The following is a 25,339-nucleotide window of genomic DNA, read 5'->3' as shown; positions in this document are numbered from 1 at the left end:
GCGGGCAGGTGCAGGGTGCGACGGTCAGTGTTCAATGTCGTGAACGTAGGTGAAGCCGCTCCTCCAAGTCACTCGCCAAGAGGAGGAACTCCAGGCCAAAGACGAAGAGCTGCTGAAGGTGAAAGAGAAGCAGACGAAGGTGGAAGGGGAGCTGGAGGAGATGGAGAGGAAGCACCAACAGGTACAGCTCACCAGTTCCCGCTCAGCCCTGAAAGAAGATGCGCGATCCCGCGGATAGGGACCCACCCAGTGAATTCCAAATAAACAGCATCTTACTTTATGTGTATTCATAGACGTTTGAGCACAGAGGTAGCAGATGTATTAGGCCAAGCATTGGGGTATATATAAACTGAAATCAGCCTGAGCTCTTGCATTTTTGCCTTTGTCACCCTTCGGACACCCAGATGATCAAGTTTGCTATCAGGTGTGCGTTTAACACCGGTGACACTTCTGGTATTAGCACCTTCCTGTGACTGCTCACAAGGGACCTAGAAAAAAGTAAAAGGATGAGACAGTACAAGGCACCCCGCTGCCTGTTCTCCAGCCACGGTGGTCCTGAGTCCACATCCCGTTCTCAGGGAGCCGTGCTTCATGGACAAAGCAGAGACTCAGGAAATGTTTGTAGTTGACAGTGATAGGACTGATGTGTTCAGGGCCAAAAAGTTTTAACAGTAGAGGCCAGAATATCATTTGATACCAGATGGCTTCAGTCACCATGAACTTCATAGCATTTGTATAATATTTCTCCTCCTATTCTTTGGTCCCTTTGTGAATTACCTTAATAGTAAGAAAGGGAATTCTTTCAAATAGCATGAATTTAATATGTATTATTCAGGATAACCTTTTTCGTTGTTTCTGTTGTCTCAAGTTTTCACCCAGCTTATTTTGCTAGAGCCGAAGATATATTTGAAAGTTTTGCGAGTGACGTTATGTATTTTTAACTCCGGGTTTCTTGGGCGACCTGCACTGGCCACTGGAGTCCCAGTGACTGTCTCTTGTGCACAACCGGCCAGTCATAGCACCGGACGCTTTACTGTGATTGCAGCTGCTAGAAGAGAAGAATATCCTGGCAGAGCAACTACAGGCAGAGACTGAGCTCTTTGCTGAAGCAGAAGAGATGAGGGCAAGACTTGCCGCTAAGAAGCAGGAATTAGAAGAGATTCTCCATGACTTGGAGTCTAGGGTTGAAGAAGAAGAAGAAAGAAACCAAATCCTCCAAAATGAGAAGAAGAAAATGCAAGCACACATTCAGGTATCTGTGATAAGCTTCATTTAGGATTATAGTGGGGGTTTTCCAAGTGGATCTGTTGAGTGAAGAGAGGCTCTGGGTTTGGATTCTTGTGTCCATTGAGGAGCAACAGAAGCCTAAGTAATAAGTCGTTTCTCCCCACCGCCCCCACCCCTTTAAAAGATCACTCGAAGCACACATATAATAGATTCCTCCAAACGCAGATTTGTTATTTTGAACAGGAATCGTTTTTATGTTCTGCTGTGGCATCTTAGAGGATGCGTCCCAGGGTCTGCGGGGACGGAGTTTGTTCGTTGTGTTCTCATTAATAATTCCACTGCTCACTCCATCCATTAGAGACACCTACGAGGTGGTGTGGTTCATAATAAATGCTCAGCGCTGACGCAGGAGGTGGCCAGGAATCGGAATAAAACACTTAGCCCTTCCTGCTGGTAGCTGCTTTCTTACTGAGATCCAGCTGTCCTCACACGAAGCGCGGTTCTCTCTGATTGAACACCCAGATGAGTGATGCAGACGACAGTGATTGTGCCTGTGCCCTGAGACTCGTTCTCCGTGAGTCCCACCCCAGCCTATCCAGTGTGGCCTCGAGTGTCAGGGTGTCTGTATCTGCCCCCGCTGCTTCATGGGTCCAGCACCAAACTTTCTTTCTTCCAGATCTCTCCCTTGATTTTATCCCCACCACTTGGCTTATCTTTGCAAAGCACAGACATTTCAGACATTTCCCAGAACCGCAAAAGATACCATGTTATTTCCTTGGCAAATACCCCATACAGTAAATTGTCCAGGCCCTCTCCATTCTTCAACACAAACAGCTTTCCAGTATCCCATAATAGGTTGGCAAAATATCACGAAAGCTATAAAAAGTACACATTAATCCAGCAATTCTAGTTCTAGGACTTAAAGCATAAATCAGTGGAAGCCTACTAATCACCTCACAATAGGGGATGCTTAAACTACGGTAATAATATACAGTTATAAATGTAAAACATGTCTATTTTTATGGGTATTTATAATACATTAGTAAGGGGAGTTGCAAAAGAGTATACACAGTAAGGTCTAACTAAAAGTATATAACTTACAAACTGTATGATTTTTATAAGGGGACGTACAGAAGATCTAGAATAATAGTCACCAATAATAGTGAGTTCTGGTGGTATTATCAACAGTTTTGATTTTCTCTTTTTTTTTTTTAAACATTTTATTTTTATACTGGAGTATAGTTGATTAACAATGGTGTGATAGTTTCAGGTGTACAGCGAAGTAATTCAGTTATACATATACATGTATCCTTTTTCAAATTCGTTTTCCATTTTGATTTTCTCTTTGTTTCAGAGCATGTGCTCATTTCAGTGATAATATTTTACTCACACAGGGTAGGGACACCCAGAGTCATCTCCAGTCTCCCCAATCTACTGTTTTACGCTCCACGTTTTAGCAACTTCACATGAAATGCTTGCATTACTCTCTTTAGAAAACAGGCATTTCCTTGTAAGAACAGGGTTTTTTGTTGTTGTTTGCTTGTTTTGTTTTTCAATAGTTTCCATCTTCATAACCTTTACTCTAGACTCTTTCACTGGGTTTTTGCACTGTTATCTTAATATCGCCATTGTAAATTCAAACACATTATAAAATATTTATGGTAATGTTATTATTAAATATTTTCCCCCTCTTATGGAATATCTGAGATTCTATATTAACTGCATGGCTCTTGGGAAAACCCAACCTTGTTGGTCTCTTGTCCTTTCCCCCCACCACCACCACAAGTGAGGCTTTCAGGGATTTCTGATCTGTCTCCTTTTCAACCAAAAACTACTAGAGCTGTTTTTGGTTTTGGTTTTGTTTTCAGTATTAATTCCCTGATTATAACACTATATTGTAGAATACCCAGAGAATATAAAATCTCACTTAGAAGTCTCCTCCTACCCATCATCCCATTAATCCCTATTATTTTTTTGCATATATTTCTGAACAGATATATGTGGATTCATTTATTAATTGAATTACACTGGACCCACTGTTCTTTTCACTGCTTTTGTCACCTTAGGAGTGTGCAGTGCAGGGATGCAGTGGACAAAATCCAGACTCTGGGAAACTGTAGGACAAATGACCTGTGGGGTTCTTTTGGTTTTTTGTTTGTTTGTTTGTTTTTGTTTTTTTTGCGGTACGTGGGCCTCTCACTGTTGTGGCCTCTCCCATCGTGGAGCACAGGCTCCGGACGCGCAGGCTCAGCGGCCATGGCTCACGGGCCCAGCCGCTCCGCGGCATGTGGGATCTTCCCGGACCGGGGCACGAACCCGCGTCCCCTGCATCGGCAGGCGGACTCTCAACCACTGCGCCACCAGGGAAGCCCTTTTGGTTTTTTTTTTTTAACAAATAAATGGTGAGAAAAAGGGAGGAAAAAGAAATTTAAGAGAACCTAGAGATTAAAGCAGTCTTAAGGGTCTTATCAATCACAGCGTGTGAACCTTATTTGGATTCCAATTCAAACAAGTGTATTTTTAAATGGTCTTCATCTTTTAGAGATAGAGCCTGAAGGTTTACAGGTGAAATATGATGTCTGGGATTTGCTTCAAAATAACGCAGTGGAGGAGGGAGAAGCGGGGGGTTTAGAAGTGACCGCTGACCATGAGCTGATGCCTGTTAAGCTTGGGCTGATGCATTTGTGTCAGGATCACCATGCTACCCTGTACTTACATGTGTGTTTGAAGTTCTTCACAAAAAAGGTTAATCTTGTGCAGAGGTTTCATTACAGAATCAACCGTGATAAATTATTTAGCCAAAATTACCCTTGAAAGTTTTTTTTTAACCTCTGTGTTTATGAGCTTTTATTATTCATTTTTTTAAATAAATTTATCTATTTATTTTTGGCTACGTTGGGCCTTTGTTGCTGTGCATGGACTTTCTCTAGTTGTGGCGAGCGGGGGCTACTCTTCGTTGCAGTGCACGGGCTTCTGTTTGCGGTGGCTTCTCTTGTTGCGGAGCACAGGCTCTAGGTGCGCAGGCTCAGTAGTTGTGGCACATGGGCTTGGTTGCTCCGTGGCATGTGGGATCTTCCTGGACCAGGGCTTGAACCCATGTCCCCTGCATTGGCAGGTGGATTCTTAACCACTGTGCCACGAGGGAAGTCCCTTGAAAGTTTCTTAAACTGGCCATATATTGATTTGTATGTACAACTCTGTTCTGTAATGCATATGTTTATTAGCTACAATAATGTAGGGTATGAAATAAAGAGAAGCATGTTATAGGAAAACCATGTGTAAACTCTGGAATCCCACCCAGTTTGGCGATGCACTCATGTTGTGAACGGCACGGCACGCCTGACCTGAGACAGTCCATTCTCACCAACCTGTACTGTTTCCATGGTTGTTTCTGAGTTGTCTTTCTCTTGTGTGTTTGATGTAGCTGGACTATATTATTCAGTTTCCCTGTGTTACTACTATTCTAAAGTATGGATTTTAATAACTACACATTATCCCATTTTACAAATGTACCCGCTTTTAATCACCAAGGCTTTTTTGAAGTATGTTCATAGTTCCTCAGGACGATAAATAACACTTTGCTACAGGTCTTTTCAATATAAATCACATCTGCGCCTTTTCCTGAAACCGCTGGTTTAAAAGAAACGCTCTTTCTCAGAGCTGCTCCATTCTTCCATGTTGGCTTCGAGAAGGACTGACCCACTTTGTACTTAACCTATAGTGGACACAAGTGTCTGTTTCACATAATTATATTTTATATGTTTAAAAAGAACCCTGCCATTTTGAAAATCAAACACTGGCCTTTCATTTTGACCTTGCTTGTTAGCATGTGTAGAATTTCGTAGAGAAAGTGTGGAGACTGACCGCATGTACTTCTCCCCAAGGACCTGGAGGAGCAGCTGGACGAGGAGGAGGGGGCTCGCCAGAAACTGCAGCTGGAGAAGGTGACAGCAGAGGCCAAGATCAAGAAGATGGAAGAGGAGATTCTGCTTCTCGAGGACCAAAATTCCAAATTTATCAAAGTAAGAGACTATTTCCATTTAAGAGCTGATTTTATTTTTTTAATAAATGTATTTTATTTATTTAGTTTCGGCTGCATTGGGTCTTCGTTGCTGCGCACGGGCTTTCTCTAGTTGCAGCGAGCAGGGGCTACTCTTCGTTGAGGTGCACAGCCTTCTCACCGCAGTGGCTTCCCTTGTTGCGGAGCACGGGCTCGAGGCCCGCGGGCTTCAGTAGTTGTGGCACGTGGGCTCAGCAGTTGTGGCTCGCGGGCTCTAGAGCACAGGCTCAGCAGTTGTGGTGCACGGCCTCAGTTGCTCTGTGGCATGTGGGATCCTCCTGGACCAGGGCTCGAACCCGCGTCCCCTGCATTGGCAGGCAGATTCTTAACCACTGTGCCACCAGGGGAGTCCAAGAGCTGCTTTTAGAATATGGAAAATACTTGTGTCAATGCTCTCACTGAAAGTGGCTTCAAACAGGAAGTTCTCAAGATTTCAAGTTCATTTATTCAGTTTTCTAAGTCTCTACAGATTTATAGTCGGTATAGATTTCTAAAGACAGAAACGATTTAATTTTTTTAATCCACCAAACATCCTTTTAATCCCTGAGATGACTGAACGTGGACATTTTGTGCCCTTTGGACACTCACCGACGACTTGTTCCCATCTGGGCGGTAATACATTCAGCACCGGCTGCGGGACTGCAGGCCAGGCGGGCGGGCGAAGCTCTGGAGGGTCCTGAGCCTCCTTTTCCTGCCTTTTTGGAATATACCGTCTGCTGGGGGTGACAGTGCCAACGTTACTTGTTTTCTAAGTAATAACCAAACCCACTTGTCATTTTGAATGCCTTTTCTGAAGCCGTTTTTCCTATTCAGGAAAAGAAACTCATGGAAGATCGCATTGCTGAGTGTTCCTCTCAGCTGGCTGAAGAGGAAGAAAAGGCAAAAAACCTGGCCAAGATCAGGAATAAGCAAGAAGTGATGATCTCAGACTTAGAAGGTGAGTGTTGGAGGCTAGAGAAATTGAGGGCTAGGACATGTGAGCCTTTAGATTCTACTTAAATCAGAACATGCTGTGATAGGAAGTGTACATGGGGACCGCTCATCAGTTTGGGTTCAGCTATTAAAATAGCCCTCTTATATGGTGTCGTCATTTGCCTAGTCACCAAGTATTTAGTGTCATCAAACGGCACTAGATTATCTTTAAACTTTTAAAGTTAGGTCCTGTAGTAAAGTAGATTGCCCTTTGGTGGACACAGTTGGGATGTAAATTAAGTTTGAGCTGTACAGGCCGTTAAATTTGTACATGTTTAATCTAAATGCTGCATCGAGGTGCCTAGGTTTCCCTTCACAAAGGGACAGCTGCTGACACAAAACCTGACAGGGACAGGAGACTCTGTGCACGGTAGCAGTGTCTCACTCTGATGGCCCAAGTCACGTCAGCAAATGCTAGGATTTTTGCAAAATGGATCACTGCCTTCTGCAAAAGAAATAAGAAAAGAGGGTGGAAGTTGGAAAGAGCGCAGAAAACCTTCCCTTTGACCCGCAGCTGGAGACTGGCATCGACAGAGGAGGAAGAACCTGGCTCTTAACACCCTGCTGTCGTGTGGTCATTTATAACGGGGAGAAAATGAGTGGTTTCTAAAACAATATTTAGGATTTTGTTGTCCTCGTTGTTGTCAGCCTGAAATTCTTTCCATAAACCATCCTTACCTGTAGGCGATTCTTCTGGGAAGGGTAGGTAGGCCTGTCCTTTTCTCACCTGACTGTTGGGCGGGTGAGGACAGCGTGTGAAGGGAAGCATCCCGGCCCTAATTAAGGAATCACTGCAGGACTCAGAGGGCGGGCGGGAGAGATGCCCACACTCTGCCCTCTCGCCCTCGGGGCTCAGGAACTGCAGTCTGGGTTCAAACCAGGGATTCCCGGTGAAAGGGGAGCCGGGGGGACAGGAGTCACATGCCACCCCGCCTCTGCGATCCCGGGCACAGCACGGGGTCCAGGTCACTTTGGCTCTGAGAGCGGGGGCCCGCTCCCTGTGGAAGGATGTCCTTAGAATCCTCCCGGTTTCTTCCTGAAAATCCCACCCTCCTACTAATATATCTCGCCTTCGGTTTGATCTTGATGGGTTTCGGGTGATGGAGCGGTTGGCAGCGATGTGCTTTAGAACGCAACGGCTAATTTTCAACTTTAATCAGTTTACTTTTTGAATTTGTCCATATGGAGTGACATTCAGTGTGTTGAAGGGCTTCTTGTTTCTTGCCCTAAAGAGCGCTTAAAGAAGGAGGAGAAGACCCGCCAGGAACTGGAAAAGGCCAAAAGGAAACTGGACGGTGAGACCACAGACCTGCAGGACCAGATCGCCGAGCTCCAGGCGCAGATTGACGAGCTCAAGATCCAGGTGGCCAAGAAGGAGGAGGAGCTGCAGGGCGCCCTGGCCAGGTCTGCGCTAGGCATGTGGCTGGAGGGGGTCCCGACAGAGAAACCCCGGGACACCGACGTATGGCTTCCTCGTCATTGGGTGTGACACGGGCCTGGGAGACCAGGGAGCATGTGTGTTGGGGCAGCCAGAAAATCTCATCAATCCTTCTTGGTATTTACACTTAAAAATCACGAGTCATACCATGAAATCCTTGAAAATTCACACCTGAACCAACAGTTTTAACCATATCAAATGCTCTGGTTTCTGTACGTTACAGATTAATTTCAATACAATTTAGAAGTTTAGAGCAAATCACTTTTCAGAAGTATTCCCCGCTCTTGTAGCACGATTTGCTACTCAGTCCTAAACCATTCAGTTACAGAATGTCAGTCATATATAGTAAATACATTTATGCTAATATTTCATTTCATTCCTTTAACCAATAACTATTTGGTTACATGGTCATAGGACTCAGTTTAATTTATAATTTATTACAATCAAGAAAATCTTACAACAGAAATTCTTCTCTGCCTCTGTCACTGTTAGTCTTTCTTCGGCCACTTACAGAGGTGAGGGCTGAGACCCAGAACTAAAATTCTCCACCTGCTCCCATGTGTCAGCTTCCCCTCCCTCATCTCAAACTTCCCACCCATCCCCGGTCAGAACATCCACCCACATTAAATCACACGTGAGCAAAAAGATGCACCAGAGGATAGAGGAGGCGTAGAGTGGAGGGTGTGAAGGTGGCGGGTCTGCTTCCACTTTGTTCCAAGAACTTCTCTGAATTTGCACATTTGCCGTGGGCTGGAACCAATCTGACGGACAAGACCGCTACCTTGAGCAGTGTTTTAACTAGAACATTTGCCTCAGAGGGAATTTTTAAATATTATAATCATTAAAGTGAGATGGTCCTACCTTTTCACGGAGAACTTTATTAGCCCTTTGGACAGGACCCAGACTCCATCCTGATACCAGCTCTGGGCCTCCAAGCCGTGGGCTGGGGGTGGTGTCTCAGGGTCTCCTTGTGGGAAGAGTCCCCCGGCGCCGGCTCTGAGCGCTTCCCGTGCCCGGGTGTCTCCTCAGGGGTGACGACGAGACACTGCACAAGAACAACGCGCTTAAAGTCGTGCGAGAGCTGCAAGCCCAGCTTGCTGAGCTGCAGGAAGACTTTGAATCCGAGAAGGCTTCGCGGAACAAGGCGGAAAAGCAGAAGAGGGACTTGAGTGAGGAACTGGAAGCTCTGAAGACAGAGCTTGAGGACACGCTGGACACCACGGCAGCTCAGCAGGAACTGCGGTGAGTGGGGGCAGGGCAGAGATGCTCATCCTCGGGGAGTGGGGTGTTTCCTGTATGCTGTCACTTCGAGCATCCTCTCTCCCTCCTGGAAACAGTGGCACGTGGAACAGTAACAAAATCTCGGTGGTTAGAAACCAGCTGGCCTGTAGGTGGAAAGCACAGGGCGGGTGGATGCACCCCAGCCAGGTGCACAGAGGGAGGTGTGATCAGAAAAGCCCCAGGTACGCACACCTGGCTGGAGGGAGAGTTACACCTGAACCAAGTAAGGGGGGCACAGGGACCAGAGGGCTAGAGGGGACAGACACAGAAACAGGAGGAGATGGGGCTGTTTGGGCATCTGCTGGCTGCAGCAATTGGTCTGATGAACAGTGGTGAGGAAACAGACGAGGAGGAGGCCCGTGTCCACAAAGACAAAAGGACAGGTGAGTGCAGCTACCCACGTAACAGATGGGCCAGCCGCCGAGCGTAGGCAAGAGGAAAGTGACGAGCGCAGCCAGACACGACTCACGGGAAGTCCCGGGAGAGCGCGCGCAACTAGCGGTGAGCAGGTGGGCTGCCCGAGGCCCCTGCTGGCCTCCCGACCGGCTCCTCCCTCCTCAAGACCCAAGCTGCCGGGCGCGTGAGGCCAGCCCAGGAATCCCCAGGCTGCCTTGGCGGGTAGACCTGGCTGCTTGCACACGCACGCACCCCCACACCCCTGCCACCTGTCCCAGGCTGTGCGTGGTGGGAAGGGGAGCCTGCCCCCGAGAAGGGGGCTAAGGGAAAGCCTGCAGCAAGGCGAGGGCAGTAGGGGTCATTTACAGAGGCAGGTGGGTAGGGGCGTGTGCCCGTCAGGTTCTGGGCCTGGAGAGAAGCCGTGCTGAGCCGTCAGGCTGAGGTCAGACCGGGGGTGTCCGGAGCGCTCAGGAGCGCTCAGTGCTGAAGAAGCGGAGGAGGTGAGCCTGATAACGTGCCAGGGCCTCAGGGCAACGGGAGGGTGTGTCCCCGCAGAGCCACCCGAGCCCTCCCACCCGCCTCCACAGAGCAGCTCTGCTTTTAGCAGTTTTAAGTCCTGGCCTTGGCTTTAAAATACCTGCTTTCTAAATATCTGGAAACCACTGAACTGTGGGCTGGAACCCATAGTCTAATGATTAGACTTGGTTGAAATAACCTTTCTCAGCTGAGCTTTCAACCACGGTAGAAAAAAAGGTTCTGCTCACTTCTTCCCTTCAACTCTTGTTTAAAAAAAAAAAAAAGTACCAATGATATGCGCTTTTTTTTTTTTTTTTTTTTTTTTTTGCCACACTGCACGGCTTGCAGGATCTTAGTTCCCCAGCCAGAGATCAAACCCACCGTCCTTGCATTGGAAGCACGGAGTCTTAACCAGTGGACCGCTAGGGAAGTCCAGTATGTGCATATTGGTTAAAACCGTGGATGTGCTCCAACACAGCACTCCCTGCTTCTGCTGGTGAAGGGGTCGGATGGCCTGCAGTTCCGATGCGTCAGGGGAAATGGTGTTGCTATCTGGTAGATGGGGGGGTGAACTGAAGTAACCTCGATGGAGTCTGTCCTGTCGGGCTGATGGTTGGATGCCGGTGCCCCTCCCCCACCTCCAGCATCCATCCCTTCCTCTGCACGGAAGCTTGCAGAGGACAAGGCCAGACCCCCGCACGCCTTTCATCTCCAGTGAACGTGTGGCCGAGCCAGGCTGCACCACCGTGACTCTGGTGGCTCCCTTTGTCTGGTGACCTGCCACCATGCAGCTAGCAGCCACCTGGGCCCCTTTTCTCTTTGCCGCAGCTGGTCGCAGCCCCTAGATTTCGCTTCCTTGTAGAGAGGAAAGTGCGCCCACACAGCAATCAGCATATACGTCACTGCTTTGACTGGCCACGGGTTTTAGAGCAAGTTTGCCAGAGTTGTGCTGCAGAATGATGGGAAAGTTACCGCTCTCTAAGCTCTCGGTGTTACGGCAGCTCTCGGCAGGAGTGGTATTTACCTTAACTGGTTTCAGTGTTAAGCTGTGCGCTTAAATCAAAGGTGGTGCTCAGCCCCACTTTTGTCGGGGTGCAGTGTCCCGCCTGATGAGCCTTTACCAGCCCTTTTGGGGATTTACCCTCTTCCGGTTTTACTGAAATGCGTGCTGCCACTGTGGCAGGCATTTTGGCATCTTGTGTTAAGCAGTGCCTGGCCTGTGATACACCCAGGCTGCCCCGGACATCCGAAGGACCCTTAGGGACATTACACCGTGTCTCGACTGTAAGTCGCATGTGGAATGGGGGTCATGCTGGTTCTGGAAGGTTTCCCGCTACCCCAGTAACAGACACGCCAGCCTCCTGGAATCCATGTCATGTTTCAAACAAAAGCAGAACTTTAAAAATGTGCATTTAATTTAGTCATTCAACTAATTCTGAGCTTCTTCCTCTAAAATTATGTTTCTCTAGCACCAAACGTGAACAAGAAGTGGCAGAGCTGAAGAAAGCTCTCGAGGAGGAGACGAAGAACCACGAGGCTCAGATCCAGGACATGAGGCAGAGACACGCGACCGCCCTGGAGGAGCTGTCGGAGCAGCTAGAGCAGGCGAAGAGGGTAGGGACACGTCGGTGGGCAGCGCGGGGGTCCAGGTGCTCCCGCAGCGGCCGCTCTCTGAGAGCACAGTGCTGGCCTGGGGGAGCCAGGCGCCCCTGATTTTATTTTTAAATCACATATTCCTCTCACCAATAGCCCTCTTCCTCCTGATGACTGAGCTCTAAAGCTTCAGCAGCTGCACGTCCTGCTTTCGCTCACCTGCTGCCCAGAAGCCGCCAGGCCCTTTGGGTGTCCCTGGTGCCCTGCCCCCTGCCCCCTGCCCCTCCCGCCTCCAGTCTGTCTCAGGCACCGCACACATCGTTGCCCTTGCTTCATCGTTCCCGCCTCCGCCTCTCACGTGCTGGCCCCCCGCGGTGCTGCCAGCGCCCCCCATACTGTATCTGCTGCCCTGAGCGGGGTGTACAGGGGTGCTCCGCCCACAGAAGTCTTCACACTCCGAGAACAGCAGGTGTCTTCCTTCATTTATGCAACAGATGTCGACTGCAGGCTCGCTCCGTGTCAGCACGGTTCTCCGGACACCAAAGCCGCGCCCTTTGCGTCCTCTGTTGTAGAACTGCGAGTGAAGTGCTCCTCCCTTCTCTCTCCTAGTTCAAGGCAAATCTGGAGAAGAACAAGCAGGGCCTGGAGACGGACAACAAGGAGCTGGCGTGCGAGGTGAAAGTGCTGCAGCAGGTCAAGGCCGAGTCTGAGCACAAGAGGAAGAAGCTGGACGCCCAGGTCCAGGAGCTCCACGCCAAGGTCTCGGAAGGAGACAGACTCAGGGTGGAACTGGCCGAGAAAGCGAATAAGTTACAGGTAGGCCTGGAAAGCCTTTCCTGGACGTCGCCCCCAGTGTCTGGCGGGGTGGGGAGGGGACTGACATTGGGGGCGCCCGGGCTGCCTCAGGTCCACGTTAGGCTCCTCGTGTCACTCTCCCACTTGAAGCTCACAGCGCCCCCCGGGTGAGTCTGGTGGATGAGGACGTGAGAAGCTTGCCTGCCTCTGGGCTCTGCTGAGTCCACAGCCCTCCCCGCCCCGCTGCTGCCAAGACTGATGAAGTGGGGGGATCTCTGAAGGGCATTGCTAAAATGAGGAAAAACAAATGCCATCAGCTTGAGTTTCAAGTATAGAAACGTCCTCCGTGTGCCTTCCCTTTGCTTACGTGACTAGAGGACAGACTAGAACGAAGGGCAGCTCCTGTTCCTTTTGTCTACGACCCACTGTCCCCACAAAAGACATAGACGGTCTTACGCCATGGGGGTTTCTAGGGGGGGAGGTATTTTAGAGCTATCGTTAATTAAACACGAAAAAGAAAAAAATGTTTTTACCACATTATGCATAAAATCTGACCATAAGAAATAGCTACATATTCATGATAAGTATATCATACCAGATTTTCTTTCAGCTTAAAAAGAACTGTGGGCTGTGACTCTTAGAATTTAAACTTATCTGAATCTGTGTGATAAAGTTTTCAAGTTCTCTAAGAAAATGAATTACACTCGCGCCCGCTACCCACCTCCCCCCAGTATAGGGGTGGTGCATCTTCGTGTGAAAAAGGGTTAAAATAAAACACCTGCTGATCGTGAGCCTCCTCACATAGGACAGCAGCCACTCTTTCAGAGGATTCGGTATAATTTTTGTCTCTTGACGCTGAAAAACAAGATAGCAAGCCAGTTAGGAGAACGCCCCCCACGTGTGGGCTCTGCCGTCCTAAGCCTCCCTGTCCGGGCCGTAGGTGGAGGCTCTCTGCGGTGGCTGGCTCAGGGCCTGCTCACGGGGGCGGCAGATTCTCGGTGGTAAGCCCTCCTCAGCTGAGGCTGACCCCTCCTCCCCGCGATATGCTCGCTTTGTGGGCACTTAGGGTCCAGAACCCACCACTCTTTTCTCTCTGCCTGCTGCTGAAGTGAGTCATAACCTTTCACTCCTCCTCGCAGAATGAATTGGATAATGTCTCAACTCTTCTAGAAGAAGCAGAGAAAAAGGGTATTAAGTTTGCCAAGGACGCAGCTGGTCTTGAGTCTCAACTCCAGGACACACAGGTATTTCCCCCGGGGGTAGAGTGTTAATAGTAACTCTGCTGTTTCTGTAATCTGTAAATTGGTGAAACATGCTATTCCCAGAACTGCCCTCTTATCACCTCTTTCTGATTTTCTGCTCTACTTTTTTTTCTTTATATAAATTTATTTATTTTGGGCCGAGTTGGGTTTTCGTTGCTGCATGCGGGCTTTCTCTAGTTGCGGCGAGCGGAGTCTACTCTTCGCTGCGGTGCACAGGCTTCTCATTGCGGTGGCTTCCCTTGTGGTGGAGCACAGGCTCTAGGCGCACGGGCTTCAGTAGTTGTCTCCCGGGCTCTAGAGTGCAGGCTCAGTAGTTGTGGCTTGCAGGCTCTAGAGCGCAGGCTCAGTAGTTGTGGTACATGGGCTTCGTTGCTCCGCTGCATGTGGGATCTTCCCGGACCAGGGCGCAAACCCGTGTCCCCTGCATGGGCAGGTGGATTCTTAACCACTGTGCCACCAGGGAAGTCATTCTGCTCTACGTTTATTTTCAACCATCTTGCACCAAAACCAGCCCTGATGCTCAGGAACTCACCTTTGAGCTCATATCTAGAGCCTGCGGTTCCTGTGTCTGGCAGGCATGTGTGGGTGCCTGGTAGGCGGCTCTTGCTGTCTGGCTGGGCGCTGCCTGGGGTGCGGTTCACCGGGGTATGGTTCACCAGGCGGCGGTCCTGTTATACATTCGTGCACTGTTGGCCATTTTAAACATTTTCTCATGGTTTTCGTTCATTAACGCTGACCTGAGAGAAACAGGAAAGGATTCCAGGAGTGATAAAAGATGTGGGAAAGGGAAGCTCGCAGGTCCCTGGCCTGGGCCCCTGGCGGGGTGACGCTGCCATTGCTCGTGAACAAGTTTGTTTTGGGTTTTTTGGCCACACTGCACGGCTTGCGGGATCTTGGTTCCCCGACCAGGGATTGAACCCACGCCCTCGGCAGTGAAAGCGCGGAGTCCTAGCCATTGGACTGCCAGAGAATTCCCTCGTGAACAACTTTAAAGCAATATTGTACTAAGGGCACTTGTTAAATGATCAGGTGTGTTTTAAAATCACTTGTTTGTTAATATCACTGGGTATTTCGCACACACTGAGACTCTGGTTTTTTTAACAGAGGCATTGTGGTTTGGGTGATTACCATAACCTAAGTACTGACCGTTTATAAAAATAAACAGGAGCTTCTTCAGGAAGAGACACGCCAAAAACTGAACCTGAGCAGTCGGATCCGGCAGCTGGAGGAGGAGAAGAACAGCCTCCAGGAGCAGCAGGAGGAGGAGGAAGAGGCCAGGAAGAACCTGGAAAAGCAGGTGCTGGCCCTGCAGGCCCAGGTGCGTGCATCCGCTCGGGACGCCGTGTGGCCTCAGTGTGTGTGTTTAGCAGCTGACGTCCCTGCCCTGCTGGGTGGTTTCAACTCCATTTGGGACAGTTAATTGGGTCTTGTTGGGAGCAAGGTGAAGACCCTCGGACTGTGTCCACTATGTAAATTCTAATCCAGTCATGCTTTTATAGATGATTAGCGAAGACATTTATGGTCTAAGATCCATTTGCTCAGAGACGCATAGTATTGCTTTATATTATTTCTTCTGACAGAATACTGAAAATAAGTTTTATCTTTATTCCTCAAGTGTGAAATCCAGTTGAGTTCTTTAATCGTGATCTTTTTTCCTTCAGTTGACAGATACCAAGAAGAAAGTAGATGATGACCTGGGGACAATTGAAAGTTTGGAAGAAGCCAAGAAGAAGCTCCTTAAAGACGTGGAAGCACTGAGCCAGCGCCTGGAGGAGAAGGCCCTGGCCTACGACAAGCTGGAGAAGACCAAGAACCGCCTGCAGCAGGAGCTTGATGACCTGCTGGTGGACCTGGACCACCAGCGCCAGATCGTCTCCAACTTGGAGAAGAAGCAGAAGAAGTTCGATCAGGTGGGTGCCCAGCACTCCCCACCCCTGGGCTCCAGGGCCAGCGCCACACGTGTTTCCTCCTGGCAAAGCCCTCGCCTTTGTCATTTCGGCTTAAAATAATCCTTTCTTATTTAAGAGCAATATGTATTTATAGCAAAATTGGAAAAAGCAGACCAGCATAAAGAAGGAAACAGGAGAACACGCCTGATATTCTTAGCAATAATTCAGGCACGTAGCAAATGAGGAGTCTCTGTTGCTTTTGAAATCGATTTTTACTGTCTCCCAACACCATCCCGTGTAGCTGTTAGCAGAAGAGAAGAATATCTCTGCCCGCTACGCGGAAGAGCGAGACCGGGCCGAAGCAGAGGCCAGAGAGAAGGAAACCAAAGCCCTGTCCCTGGCCCGTGCCCTTGAGGAGGCCCTGGAGGCCAAGGAAGAGTCTGAGCGGCAGAACAAGCAGCTGCGGGCAGACATGGAGGACCTGATGAGCTCCAAGGACGACGTGGGCAAGAACGTGAGTGTCCCGGGGACCAGTGCCTTCGGGGCAGGCAGGCGACTCTGGGGAGGCCCAGCCCTACAGCGAAGCGGGCCAGGAGTGTCTTGGCCTGTATGTAATTAGGGGGTTAAGGACTCCCAGGATAAGCCATCAGGTTTTCTGCAGTCTGTTCCCGGTTACCTGTGCCAAAGCCAGGCGGGGAGTTCTTGTCGCTTTCACAGGCCCTCCCCGCCCTAAGCTGCATCCTGACGGGGGTCCTTTAAATGAAGGGTTTCTCTGTTCCTGAGCCTCAGGTGTATCACACACACACAGGTACCTGAAGTCCCCTCAGATTGAGGGTAGTGGGATCTGTCTCCTGCACCGAGTGGGGAAGCTGGAGAGGAGCCGGGGGGACCCTCTCGTCCTCCCACTGCACACGCCTCCCCCAGGAGCTGCTGGGATTTTTATTTACCCTCCCCCCTCCCCTAGTGTACGAGGTGTTGAGGACAGTGATGGGGACCCAGGCCTGGGGATCAGAACAGGTTCGGGGCTTGACTCTCCCCCAAGCTCCCATCTAACCTGCCTAAGCCTACGTTTCCTCTTCTGTCAAATGGACGTGATACTTGCCTGTTTCATGAAGCAGCTGCGGCTGTGCTCTGAAAGGCGTAAAGTCCTCTCTAAAGATAAAAGCTCATTTTCCTGGGACACGGGCTCTCTGGCCACATCATAAGGGAGGAAGGACTGTCCTACCTCCCTGCTGAGTCTCCTGCAGCCTGGGGACCGGCCCCGTGGACAAGAAGAGGCCTCCTAGAGTAGAAATGGCCAGGATTACGTAGTAAAATGTAGAGAGAGAATTCCACGACCGATTCCGTTTTCTTGTTCCACATTAGTTTTCTTTAGAACAATCGACAGTCCCACGTTCATTCCACAAGCGTTCCTTTGTGCCTGTGGAGTGCCAGACACTAAGAGACACAGGCCCTCCTCACGTCGTAAGGCTTCTCCTGCCCGCGTGAGAACTGACATGGCCGTGAACCCCAAAGGGACACATCATAATAGCACCTGCACACGCCTGCCTAAGGATCGTCTCCAGGATCAGAGGGGACGTGAAGGGGGAGCACCCAGCACAGCGCTTGGCACCAAGAACTTAGGAAACGAGTGTGGTGGGGATCTTTGCGCAGAGAAAGGTCAAACCCCTTTTTCACTGCACCCTGCTTGGCAGGCCTCACACACCTCGTACGTTAAGTCTCCACATGTGCATTTTCAATACAAATGACCTCTTCCACAGCAAGAGGGAGGTACTGTGTTAGACACAGTGGCCGGTCAACAGGCGACTCCCCTGACACCACGCTCTTTTTATTGTTCATGGCTTTTAAAGATCTCTCGGCTTCAAGGTCATGGGAGAGTAACTGATCGACTCTAGAGCACATGTGAATAAAGAAATCAGGCCTGTCATTCAGATGGCGCGTTCTGAAATGAGGACTAGTGTAGCTGCAGTGGGAGGGGAGGATGCATAGGGGGGTGGGGTGCCTATAAACAGGAACTGCTGTCCTTGCTTGTCCCTCCACCAAGGGTCATCCCCTCCCTGTGCTTCCCGTGGTCCAGGTTCATGAACTTGAAAAATCCAAACGGGCCCTAGAGCAGCAGGTGGAGGAAATGAGGACCCAGCTAGAAGAGCTGGAAGATGAGCTTCAGGCTACAGAAGACGCCAAGCTTCGCCTGGAGGTCAACATGCAGGCCATGAAGGCCCAGTTCGAGAGGGACTTGCAGACCAGAGATGAGCAGAACGAGGAAAAGAAGCGGCTACTCATTAAACAGGTAGGTCATGGAAGAGTGGCCCCCGGAACAGGAACTGGTTTGTTCTCAAAGCCCAGTTCTGGGTCAATATCTTATTCATTCACATTGGAACATATTAGCTGGAGGAAATGTATTTGGTCATTTGATAATTTTTTTTTGATAATTTTATTCTTTAAAATGTAATACAACTGGTTTTGATTTCCTATTTCTCAGATAATATCACTGCTACTTACAAGCCAGGATATCCATTGAAAAGCCCTTAGTGGAATCTCCAGGGACATGTAGTCAGGTTCAAGTTCTGTGAGTCTCATGAGTATCGATAAAGGGAAGAATCAATATGTACCTGACAAGGTGATTCAGAGTATTCCGAAGGTCAGATCACACGTCCTCATTAAGCCACTCTTTAAAGGGAAACCTCTAGGTATTTACATTTTTTTTAATTTTAAGAAGTTGCTTGGGCACTTATGATTTATATACTTTCCTGAGTGCATGTTAAACTTCTAATTTAAAAGTTTACTTTAAAAATTAATTGTGGATATTTTCTCAGTCCCTTGGAGTTCATGGTGTCAAGTCTTGGATCTGAGATGGATTTAATTTTGCTTTGTTATTTGCAGTCCACTAATACTTATTTTATTAGTCATTTATTGCTAGATAACAACTTACCTCAAACTTAGTGACTTAAAACAATACGCATTAACTGAGTTTCTGTGGGTCAGGAATTCAGAATGGACTTAGCAGGGTGTGTCATCTGAAGGCCCGACGGGGGCTGGAGGGTCTGCATCCTGGCTGGCTTGCCCACGGGGTGCTGGCCCACCCGCAAGGTGCTGGCCCGAGAACTCTGCTCTGGGCACGTGGGCCAGTCTCGTTGCATCACTGAGACCATGAGCTCTGCCTCCTTACGTGCCTTTGCTGTGGTCGGTGGAAATGGTTTGTACCAGTGGTGGTGGTTAAAGATCTCTCTGTACAAATTAACTGCTAATAACAGTCATAACTGCCCAGTGGCAGGCAGCACCTCTCCAGAGTAACCCGAGCCCTCACGTGCCGGTTCTGTGTGGGCACCTGGGTCTGACCAGACGTAACCCCATGCGGTCCATTAGGTGCGGGAGCTGGAGGCTGAGCTGGAGGATGAGCGGAAACAGCGGGCCCTTGCTGTGGCTTCAAAGAAGAAAATGGAAATAGACCTGAAGGACCTGGAAGCTCAAATCGAGGCTGCAAACAAAGCTAGGGATGAAGTGATCAAGCAGCTCCGCAAACTTCAGGTAAGTGCGCCAGCCGTCAGTCCTTGGTGGTGGCAGGTGTCAACTGGCCCTACTGAGATCAAGCGCAACATGGCCCAGGAAGCTGGGGAGAAGGGCTCCGGGCAGCACCCAGCCTGCCATCTTGCCCGCAGGCTCAGGGTTGCCAGGTCACCCCTGCAGAGAGCACAGTGCAGCCGTCAGCCTCGGCTGTGGGTTGGGGCCACGGGCCATAAAGATGGCACGTGTGTAGCTCCAGTGTCTACAGTGGGCCAGTGCTTGCCCCACTTGGACTGATCGGGGTGGAGTCACCAGCAGGGCGGCAACCACCAGGGACAAGCTTTGGGGCTCTGAACAGCCTCTGATGCTCAACTCAACATGCAGCCACTGAGCCACCAAGAGGAGAGTGGTGTCGACTCCCCTCCGCTAGCGCCGTGAGCTTTAGTGAGCCTTTCCATCTCATTGAATCGTCACTTTTGCTACCCAGATGGTGTGCCGGTTTTCACTATCACAGTGACAAAAAGTGATTTCTATAGTAACTCACAGTATTGGCAGGATGTGATGGGCCCTTTCATATAAGTAGGCACAACTTCCCTGGAGGGAGGTTTGTTAGGACAGAAGCTTTAGAAAGTTTCCATTCCTTTTGACCTTGGTGATTCTGCGTCTTGAGAATTTATCCTAACAAAATGTAAATATGAGGAGAAGTACTTACATACAAAGATCATAGCTGAAGTGTTATTTATGATGGGAAATAACCTAAATGTAGGTGGACTGCCAGCCATTCAAATGATGGGGATATGTATGCAGTGACACAGGAAGACACAGTGTAGGGAGGGCAGTTTAGTTTGTAACTCAGCACACATGTGTGTAAACTTCTATATATAGACAGGTAGATGTACACATTTAGGAAAAACGTTTAGAAGGAAACGTCATCTCTGGATAATAGATTTATGAGTAGCTTATTTGCTTCCTTACACTTTTTTAAAAAGCTAAATACAAAGGTTTTTACTTTGACCAGCTAATTACAAAGAATATAAATTATATTACTATGACTTTAACAGCTTTATGGAGATATAATTCACACAACATTCAATTTACCCATGTTTTGCTGTTTTTTAGAATATTCATAGGGGCTGTGCCAGCATCTCCCACTGTCTCATTTTGGACATTCTGTTTCCCTCTAAAAGAGACCCTGTGCCCATTAGCTGTGACTCCACACTATCTGCCACACCCAACACTGACCAACCACTAATCTACTTTCCGTCTCTAGATTTGCCTATGCTGGACACGTCATACAGACGGAATCCTACAATATGTGGCTTTTTGTGACCAGCTTCTTTCACTTAGCATGTTTTCAAGGTTCACCACGTTGTAGCATAAATAAGTACTTCATTCCTTTTTATTACCAAATAATATTCCATTGTTTGGACATGCCATATTTTTTTTATTAATCCATTCATTAGTTGGCATTTGAGTTATTTTGACTTTTTAGCTACTATGAATACTGCTGCTATGAACGTTCACACATATTTGTACGGATGTGTGTTTTCAATTTTCTTGGGTATATACCTAGGAATGGAACTGCTAGGTTATACGGTAATTGTTTAACTTTGAGGAACTGCCCGGTCTTTCCACAGCGACATTTTACATTCCTACCAGCTATGTATGAGGATTCCAGTTTCTCTACATCCTCAACAACACTTGCTATATTGTCCATCTTTTAATTATAGCCATCCCAGTGCGTATGAAGTGGTATCTCATTGTGGGTTTTTTTTAATATAAATTTATTTATATTTGGCTGTGTTGGGTCCTCGTTGCTGTGCACGGGCTTTCTCTAGTTGCGGCAAGCGGGGGCTACCCTTCGTTGTGGTGCGCAGGCTTCTCATTGCGTGCCTTCTCTGTTGTGGAGCACGGGCTCTAGGCACGTGGGCTTCAGTAGTTGTGGCACACAGGCTCAGTAGTTGCGGCACATGGGCTTAGTTGCTCCGCAGCATGTGGGGTCTTCCCGGACCAGGGCTCAAACCCGTGTCCCCTGCAGTGGTAGGCAGATTCTTAACCACTGCGCCACCAGCAAAGTCCCTCATTGTGGTTTTGATTTGCGTTTCCCTAATGACAAATGATGTTGAAAAGCTTTACATGTGCTTATTGGCCAATATCATATGTGGGGAAAAATGTCTTTCAGTCCTCTGCTAAGCTTTTGAGTTGTCTTCAGTAATTGAGTTGTAACATTTCTGTATACATTCTGGATGTTTTGTAGGAGATATACAGTTTCCAAATATTTTCTTTAATTGTCTAGATTATCTATTCACTCCCTCAGTGGTATTGTTTACAGCACGAAAGTTTTTAATTTTGATGGAGTCCAATTTATCTTTTGTTTCTTCTGTTTTTGTTACGTCTGTGAAACCACTGCCTTATCCGAAGTGCTGAAGATTTAGTCCTGTGTTTTCTCCTAAGAGTTTTATATTTTTAGCTCTTTTTCTAAATCCATTTTGAGTTAATTTTTGTTATATGGTTTCATATATGAACCCAGTTTCATGCTTTCGGATATGGATATCCAGTTGTCCCAGCACCACTTGTTAAAAAGACTAGTCTTTCCCCTCTTGAATTGTCTTGGCACTCCTGTCAAAAATCAGCTGACCATAGACTTGTGTTTATTTCTGGACTCTCAGTCGTATTCCATTGATCTCTATGTCTGTCCTTCCACCAGTACCACAGTCTTGATTACTCTAGCTCTGCAGGTTTTGTGGTTGGAAAGTGTGACTTCTCCAACTTTGTTCTTCTTTTTCATGACTGTGTTCTGGGTTCCTTGCAATTCCATTTAGGATCAGCTTGTCAATTTCTGCCTCCCCCCACCAACCCCCAAAGCCCCCCACTTGGATTCTTATATTGTGTTGCCTTGGAAGATCAACTTGGAGAGTATTGCCATCTTAACAGTACATGGCTATCATGCCACTCATTTCGCTATTCTTTAATTTTTTTCAACGATGCTTTATTTTATAGTTTCTGATGTACAAGTCTTATACTTTAGCTAAATTTTATCCTTTTTGATGCTAAGTGTAATTGCTTTGTTAATATTTAGAATGTTTATAGTTAGTATATAGAAATATAATTGATTTTTGTACAGTTGTCCTTTGGTATCCAAGGGGGATTGGTTCCAGGACCCCCCCTACTCCATGGATACCAAAATCCTCAGATGCTCAAGTCCCTGATGTAAAATGCTGTATTGGGACTTCCTGGCATCCGCGCTTCCACTGCAGGGGGCACAGGTTCAATCCCTGGTCAGAGAACTAAGATCCCACGTGCCGTGCAGCACAACCAAAAAAGGTGGGGTGGGGGGGGAGAAAAAAAAGGTCTCTCCTTCCCTTCCTAAGTACCCTGCTAAAATGGTGTATTATTTGCATATAACCTATGCATATCCTCTCGTATACTTTAAATCGTCTCTAGATTACTTATAACACTACCTAATACAAGGTGAACGATATATAAATAGCTGCGCATGTGGCAAATTCAAGTTTTGCTTTTAGGAACTTTCTGAGAATTTGTTTCCCCTGAATGTTTTTGATCCACTGCTGGTTGAATCCGCGTATGTGGAACTCACAGATATGGAGAGCTGACTATATATCGATCAGTGAGGCTGCAGCCTCACTGAACTCGTTTATTAGTTCTAATCGTTTCTTAGTGGATTCCTTAAGATTTTCAATATGTAAGGTTATATCGTCTGCAAATTGAGCTCGTTTTACTTCTTTTCCAATCTGAATGTCTTTTCTTTCTTTGTCTTGGCCTAACTGCTTTGACTAGAATCTCCATTACAGTGCTACACAGAAGGGGCGAGGTCAGGCATCCCTGTCTCATTGCTTATCTTAGAGGAAGGCATTCAATCTTTGACCATTAAGTATATTAGCTGTTAGTTTTTCACTGATGCCCTTTATCAGAGTTTCCTTCAGTTTATTGAGTGTTTTTATATTGAAAAGGTGTTAGATTTTGTCAGATGCTGCTTCTGCATTTATTGAGATGATCATATAGTTAATTCATTTTTTGGATATCAAATCAACATTGCATTCCTCAGATAAATCCCACTTGGATGGTGGGGTATAAAGGTATATAAATATACACAATGTATAATTCTTTTAATATGTTGATGGATTCAATTGGTTACTATTTTGTTGAGGATTTTTACATCTGTATTCATAAGGGATATTGGCCTGAATGTTTTCTTGTCTTATTTCTGTCACTTCCACATACTTTTATATTTACAGTAAATGCATACGTATTATAATCTGGAGAAAAATATCGTGTTTAAAAACTAAGAATGGACACTACCCCAAAACTTTCTTCCTATTTAATCTTAGGCTCAGATGAAGGACTACCAACGTGAATTAGAAGAAGCTCGTGCATCCCGGGATGAGATTTTTGCTCAGTCCAAAGAGAGTGAAAAGAAACTGAAGAGTCTGGAAGCAGAAATCCTTCAGCTGCAGGAGGTTGGTTTACTTATTCATCCATTTGTTTAAAAAAATATATCTGCCCTTGAAATTTCTCTGAGACCAGATAACTATACTTTAGTATCTTTGTAGCCTAGTGTAATTTCACTACCCATGTTTAATGTGGTACTGGACCATCTTACTGCTTCAGTTGGGCAAACAAAGTGGTCATACTTTGACACTGTTCTACCTGGCTAACGTCAGAGAAGTTGATGGGTAATTTCTCGAGTCTGACTGCAATTGGAGGCACACTTAGTGCCTCAAGCAAGGTGGCCGCAGCTACAGGCACTGTCGGATTTCACCCTTGAGGAAACTGTTACCAGCCAGAGCTTCCATCACGGTCTGAACTTATTCAGGAACTTGCCTCATCTGAGCGAGCCCGCCGACACGCCGAGCAGGAGAGAGATGAGCTGGCGGATGAGATCGCCAACAGCGCCTCTGGCAAGTGAGTCTCCTGGCAACAGGTGGGAAGGGACGGGCATCCCACAATCGGTGGTGCCCCCCCCCATTCTTCATGGGCACTGGGCCCATTCCCCTGGGGCACGCCCGTGGCACTGAGACAGCCATGGGGGTCGTCTGGCATCTAGGAGTCAGTAGTTGGTTTGCTCATCTGTTCAAAGTCTGGAAAGATGAGCACGAGATGCTGAGCCTCCGGGCTGCCTGCCTCGGCCCCTGGCTGGCTGCACAACCCCGGCAGGTCACACGTCCCTGTGCCAGTCATGCCCACATAGGTGTGCAGGAAAGACATTCAGAACCAGCCTGGTTTCCATAGGGTGCACAGCCTTGCGATGCAGGTCCTCGCTTTCAGATTCATTAGGTTTGACAAGCACATTCCTTAGACTTACCTTACCCTGGATGCATTTTTCATTAAAAGCCCCTTTTTTTTTTTTTTCCAATTAAGAGGTTGCTTTCTCCATTCAATTACTGTACTGAGTATTCATCGTGGTCATTTTCTAGCGCGCCATCATTTGGACCTGGCATTGATCTCGGTGCGCTAGAAAAGCTAGGGAATGCCAGGATGTTTTTGCACTTTTAAAGCTGGCACTGGCTGCCGAGAAGAGCTGGAGAAGGCAGCAGGGCGGTCAGCGGGAAGGCTGCACACCGGTCCAGACGAGAGATGATGGGGCCTGGCCTGGGTGGTAGGCCTGGGGATGGAGAGAAGTGGGCGGTGTGTTTGGAAGCGTAACCAGCTAGGCATGGCGGATTGGGGTGGGAACAGAGGAAAGAGAAAAGTCAACAGTGCTGCTCGGCTTCCAGCAGCAGGGTGGGTGGAGGTGCCCTCGAGTTTCCCGTACCGTGGAGACCGGTTCTGAGCTGTTGCCTCCTCGCCCGGCAGGTCTGCGCTGCTGGATGAGAAGCGGCGTCTGGAGGCACGGATAGCACAGCTGGAGGAGGAGCTTGAAGAGGAGCAGAGCAACATGGAGTTGCTCAACGACCGCTTCCGCAAGACCACGCTGCAGGTGGGCACGCAGCGGCCGCCCCAGGGAGGGCCGCGCCGTCCCCGCACGACTGACCCATCTCCTCTCCAGGTGGACACGCTGAACGCAGAGCTGGCGGCCGAGCGCAGCGCCGCCCAGAAGAGCGACAATGCGCGCCAGCAGCTGGAGCGGCAGAACAAGGAGCTGAAGGCCAAGCTGCAGGAGCTGGAGGGTGCTGTCAAGTCCAAGTTCAAGGCCACCATCTCAGCCCTGGAAGCCAAGATTGGGCAGTTGGAGGAGCAGCTTGAGCAGGAGGCCAAGTAAGAGGTTTTTACAGTGTCTCTGCTACAGACCAGGTCCAGGTTTTAGCCTGTGAGTCAGAGATGACACAGACATGCCCCTTGTCCCATGGGAGCTCCCTTGGCAGGGGAAGAATGACAAGAACACACGTAACCAGAGAGGTGGTGGTGTGAGCCCTCAGGGTACGCTGGGCTCACCTGTCAGCTCTTC

General features: G+C 48.3%; 1 protein-coding gene across 4 annotated transcripts in view; it reads left to right on the top strand.

Annotated features, from left to right (window-relative positions):
- The window catches only part of MYH10 (myosin heavy chain 10), a 133,411-nt gene that overhangs the window by 102,927 nt on the left and 5,145 nt on the right, over positions 1-25,339 (top strand). For 3 of the 4 annotated variants that reach the window (XM_059998421.1, XM_059998420.1, XM_059998422.1), the window contains 18 exons: positions 50-181; positions 1,046-1,252; positions 5,112-5,249; positions 6,101-6,224; positions 7,492-7,663; positions 8,727-8,939; positions 11,360-11,504; positions 12,093-12,299; positions 13,418-13,522; positions 14,706-14,858; positions 15,202-15,450; positions 15,731-15,943; positions 17,507-17,719; positions 18,796-18,957; positions 23,283-23,411; positions 23,768-23,856; positions 24,748-24,871; positions 24,941-25,149. In XM_059998421.1, coding sequence (XP_059854404.1) covers positions 50-181; positions 1,046-1,252; positions 5,112-5,249; positions 6,101-6,224; positions 7,492-7,663; positions 8,727-8,939; positions 11,360-11,504; positions 12,093-12,299; positions 13,418-13,522; positions 14,706-14,858; positions 15,202-15,450; positions 15,731-15,943; positions 17,507-17,719; positions 18,796-18,957; positions 23,283-23,411; positions 23,768-23,856; positions 24,748-24,871; positions 24,941-25,149 — 2,984 coding nt within the window. Of the gene's footprint in view, positions 1-49; positions 182-1,045; positions 1,253-5,111; positions 5,250-6,100; positions 6,225-7,491; positions 7,664-8,726; positions 8,940-11,359; positions 11,505-12,092; positions 12,300-13,417; positions 13,523-14,705; positions 14,859-15,201; positions 15,451-15,730; positions 15,944-17,506; positions 17,720-18,795; positions 18,958-23,282; positions 23,412-23,767; positions 23,857-24,747; positions 25,150-25,339 lie in introns of all 4 variants that reach the window. The other variant, XM_059998419.1, reaches the window with a different exon arrangement.

This window comes from Delphinus delphis, chromosome 19 (assembly GCF_949987515.2).
Source record: "Delphinus delphis chromosome 19, mDelDel1.2, whole genome shotgun sequence".
NCBI classification, from domain to species: domain Eukaryota; kingdom Metazoa; phylum Chordata; class Mammalia; order Artiodactyla; family Delphinidae; genus Delphinus; species Delphinus delphis.
Note: the sequence above shows the minus strand (reverse complement) of the source record. Positions and strands in the feature narration are given on the sequence as shown.